This window comes from Apis dorsata, unplaced genomic scaffold (assembly GCF_000469605.1).
Source record: "Apis dorsata unplaced genomic scaffold, Apis dorsata 1.3 scaffold_370, whole genome shotgun sequence".
NCBI classification, from domain to species: domain Eukaryota; kingdom Metazoa; phylum Arthropoda; class Insecta; order Hymenoptera; family Apidae; genus Apis; species Apis dorsata.
In genome coordinates, this window is record NW_006263634.1 from 190,027 (window position 1) to 194,577 (window position 4,551).

At 44.3% G+C, this 4,551-nt stretch overlaps 2 protein-coding genes across 9 annotated transcripts in view; one reads left to right on the forward strand and one right to left on the reverse strand.

Annotated features, from left to right (window-relative positions):
* The window catches only part of LOC102677853 (ecdysone-induced protein 74EF), a 172,364-nt gene that overhangs the window by 37,534 nt on the left and 130,279 nt on the right, over window positions 1-4,551 (forward strand). The gene's annotated exons all lie outside the window — the stretch shown is intronic.
* Window positions 1-4,551, reverse strand: part of LOC102678589 (U7 snRNA-associated Sm-like protein LSm11) — a 20,312-nt gene that overhangs the window by 9,837 nt on the left and 5,924 nt on the right. For both annotated transcript variants that reach the window (XM_006618716.2, XM_006618715.2), the window contains exon 4: window positions 681-817. In XM_006618716.2, coding sequence (XP_006618779.1) covers window positions 681-817 — 137 coding nt within the window. The remainder of the gene's footprint in view (window positions 1-680; window positions 818-4,551) is intronic.

Here is a 4,551-nt window from a genome sequence, read left to right on the forward strand (position 1 = left end):
GCGCGCACAATGCCAAGGGGTCAGGCAGAAATGGGAGGCGTGGGTGTTTACAGTGCCCATTTCAGGACTACCCTCGAATTTCGAGGCCGCCAAAAGAGGAAAGTCGAGATAGTCGGTCACCGCATTCCTCTGCATTTTTTTTTTTTTCTCCTCTTCTCTTTCGCACTCTAATTTTGGAATAGAGAAGATTTTCATTATATCGTCTTGTATTTGATGTTTTTTTTTTTTTTAATTTTTGGAAAGATCTTTATGAAAACGATGATCGATCGTCGCATTTGTTTCGCGTTCGATGCATTTCGTTATTCTTTTTCTTTCCTTTTATTTTTAAATTGGAATAAATTTCATCTATTGTTTCGTATCTGGTATCTTTGTTATTTTTAGCTATTTTTCTTTTTTAATTAGAAGAGATATATATAATACGTTACGACGAACAATTGATTATATATATATATTAGATATACAGATATTTATTTTCATTATTATAACTTGAATTATAATCATACATACATTTAAATATAATTGTAGGTCTATAGATGTAATGTTTAAAAAGGAATTGTTTCTTTTAATCACACGCGAGATATTTTCTCACGTTCTTTATCGATTAGAGAAGAGGCGAGGAATGATCGCGTCTAATTGAACGTTGGAAAAAAAGAAAAAAAATATTACGAATCATGACCTACCTTAACGCGAGTTCGATTTTCCATGTATTCGTGAAGCATTCCTAACGGGCCGAAAGTTCTTTGCATTTTCGAGAGGACGTTCCTTCCATCTGCGATCCAGTCTCGTTTCTCTATCTTCTTTTTGTTGGCCACAGACTCTGCGCATCGTAAAAAAAAAAAAAAAAAAAAAAAAGAAAAAACGCTGATTTAATCCCTCTCTATGATACACATTTTCTTTACGTTTTCGAATATTATTACGTAATAGTAGATAACAAACAAAAATTGTAGACAACAGGTCTGTGTTTTTTTCGTTAGATGCAAAACGATTCGATGTATAATCAATTTTTCTAAAAATCGTTAATTTCCTTTCCCTTTATATTCAACTTTTAACAGCAATCTTGCCACTTGCATATTGCAATACCCTTATCCACGTAATGGAATTTCCCCGTCCATTGAATAACTTAAAAATCAGATCGATAAATTTAAATCTACAATTTCAAATTCTACCAATTCTAATAATTGTTTCACGTGCCGTGAAAATAGGTCGGTAAAGTAGACGGGGAGATGTCATCCGAAGGAAGAGATTCGAAATTTATCATCATCTCTCGATCAACAAGGGATGATTATCGGTGGCCGAGTTCCCAGCATCTGTCCCTTGTAGATTTTTCCGTGGCAAGCGTAACACATCGTACTAATAAGAATTTATGTTGCTCTAGGTGGTTGTCGGTCCGCCGACAAATCATCGTTCAACGTTGTATTCCACGCCGCGTTGAGACGAGTAACTCCGCCGATAGCATCGTTGCTTCTCTACTCGTCCGCCGTTTTTTGCTCGTTTTTTTGCCGCGGCCGCGTGAACAGAGACACACAAGCCATTACGTAGGACGGGTCGCCTATACGAGGACTGTACGATGCCTAGGAAGACACCGGCGTCCATTAAGAAAAATCGAATTTGTATGCGAGCTACGCGAACCGAATTGCGCGGACGGAATATCCTCGAGCTCTTCCTCTCTGTCGATAAGGTGGACACGGCGAGGCGAAAGAAAATGAGAGAGAGAGAGAGAGAGGGAGAAAGGGAATATATCGTATTCCCGCGGCAGCGACAGTTATTTATGACAATAAATATTTGATTACGATAAATTACATAGCGGACCTGGAGGCACGCAAACGTCCCCTCGCAATTTCTTCTCAATTCCACGTTTCGTTAAGTATTCGTAGCGGCGAAAGTATATTCACCGTGCATGACTGGTCGTCGGCCTGCGCGGCTCTCTAAGCAACAACCTCTCTGGTAAATCCATCCAATTCGCGTTTCCAGGGAGGGATGAGGGATGACGAGTCGAGACTTCTTTCTTCCTTTTCGATCCGCGAAAGATTCGGGCGAAGAGTGAGCTCGTTCTTTCCTTTCTTTTTGGCAAGTATTCATTTTGCTCGAAAATTAGGATCTTTGAAATATTTTACAAACTACGATATTCGATGAGATATAAATATAATAGGATTTTTATATTTCATTTTTTCCAATCAATCGAATTGTTATAAATTGGTTTTGTCACTAAAAAAAAACAAGTCAAGAAAATTTGCACGCATGGTGATGGCGTTACTACGATTAGCAATAGGCGGGGGGTCTGGCGAGAAGGTGGGCCGGCCCTGGCCGGCGTGGCGCGGAAAGAGGAACGCCGCAGAGTTACGTAAAGGCTGGCTGTGCTCTGTACACGCTCTCCGCCATACGCTCCGTGCACACACGAGTGCACTTATTTCGCCAGTGTATGCGCGCGCGCGCACGCACTCTAGCAAGCACTCTACTCGCACACGGGTTCGAGACGGGTTGAATTCGTCGATAGGTGTTGCGTTGGTGCGAAAAGAGCGGGTATGGATCGGTCGCGCTATTCGACGAGATCGACGCTCTGCCAATTGGCTTTCTCCGATAACTTTCATCCACCTTAAATCTACACGCCTCGCCCCCCTCTCTCTCTCCCCCCCTCCCCTCGCTTCCACTCGCCTCTTTTCCACCTTTCTTTATTCCTTTCCGCGTGCACCACGCGCCCGCCACTTTCACTATCGCGCCGCGATCCAATTCCACCTCCCGGCGGCCGAGAGAGCAAGCCTCCAAAGAGCTAGATAACTCGCCACCGGCCGAGAGGCCATTTTTCGAGAGGCCGTGCTCTCTGTCTCTTGGGCGATTTCTAAAAATAAAAAGTTGGGGGAAGCCCGCGAACGGGAACCATTTATCGCTCGTTACGGGGAGATGGGCGAGACCGGTAAAAATACGCCCGCCATCGATTTTCGAAGAAAATATATAATCGTGTTTACTTCTCGAATTGCTAGAATGTGATAGAGTTTCTATTCTTTGTTACAGATATTTCGAATCTATCCTCTTTAGTTCAAGTTTGGACAAGTATTTTCTCAAAACCAATCTTCTCTTCAAATAAAAGAATGGATAATCATAAATAGATATTCTACCTATCCTCGCGTTACTATCCTCGATATGGGGCGGCTGAAGTTGATGCATCGTTATCAAAAATATGATCAGAGTGAAATCAAAAAGAAATGATCAGATCCGATCGAAAATCCAATTTGAAAGTATCATCGATTTGCTTATATAAAAATAATAATGATACATTAACTATTACACGAATAAAGATAAAGAAAAATGTTTATTCGATAATTTCGAATGGCCACACGTTAAACGATTCGTCGAGCCTAATCTACTAAATAGAAACTAGAGGGGAAGGAGGTGGGGGAAGGAGAACGAGGGGAACAACACACCTTCCAGTTACGTCCGTGAACCGGAGTCGTGGTGAAATTAGAAATTGCCTCGTTTACGGTACCACGCGTGGCTAATCGCAAAGGCGGCCACGCGTTTTATCCTCCCAGTTTTTCCTCTCCCTCGTCTATGCGCTCTATCGTCTGGTCGACGAGGAGGAGGAGGAGGAGGAGAAGAAGGTTGAGGAGGCGGAGGACGAAAAAGGTCGTAAAACGGATTATCGAAATTACGCCCGGAGCATCTCCGGCTTTTACGACGATATATCTCCATCGACGATACATAAAGGAAAGCCTCGGAATATTTACTCGAGGCACGGAAGGGTCGCCTCCGTGTTTACGATATAGTCGCTTTCCACTGTCGGTTCTCGTTCTCCACGCGAGGATGCAATCTGCCTGGACGATCTCGCGGAGCTCTGTTGAGAAAGGCGCGCGCGCGGAGAAAGGGGGAGGGGCGGGGAGCGGAGGGATGGAAAAGAAAGAAGGAGAAAGAGCGAGAGGAGACGAGAGGAGAAAGGGGAGGAGGGCGTAAAACGTCGTCCACCTCCAACGTGCGCCACTATTTTTTCCTCTTCTATTCCTTTCAACGCGCTAGGAAGGAGAGAGAGAGAGAGAGAGAGAGAGTTTTTTTTCGATTCTCAGTCGTACACTCAGGAGAGATAACGCTTCGAGAGCGTTCACGTGCGTGAACCGCAAAGGGAACCGTTAGCTTCGCCGAGTCGAGAACGAAACGGCCGCCGGGTATTATCCTCCTCCATCGCTTTTCACCTCGAAACTTCTTTTAAAAAAAACTTTCAAAATTATTCCGCTCGAAAACTCGAGGAAAAACGAACGCGCACACACGGGTAGTACTATCTCGAGATTGAACCTGTTCCACCTGGCTCGAAACCCCGAATATCGAACCCGTCCCGCGAAAACAATCGCAAAACCTACCTAACCCTACCCTACCCTATTCTACCTGGGCGAAAAAAAGGATCACCCGCCAATTATCGCGTACCCCTCTCGATCGTCCGCGCAACACATCTCACGTGTTCACCTGCAAAAATGTTTACCGTGCGTGCGAAGGAGCAGTTGGAGGAGTTGGATCCCTATGCAGGTGGGTACGACGGCCCCTGGAGAATGTTCTTGCGCGGGGCAG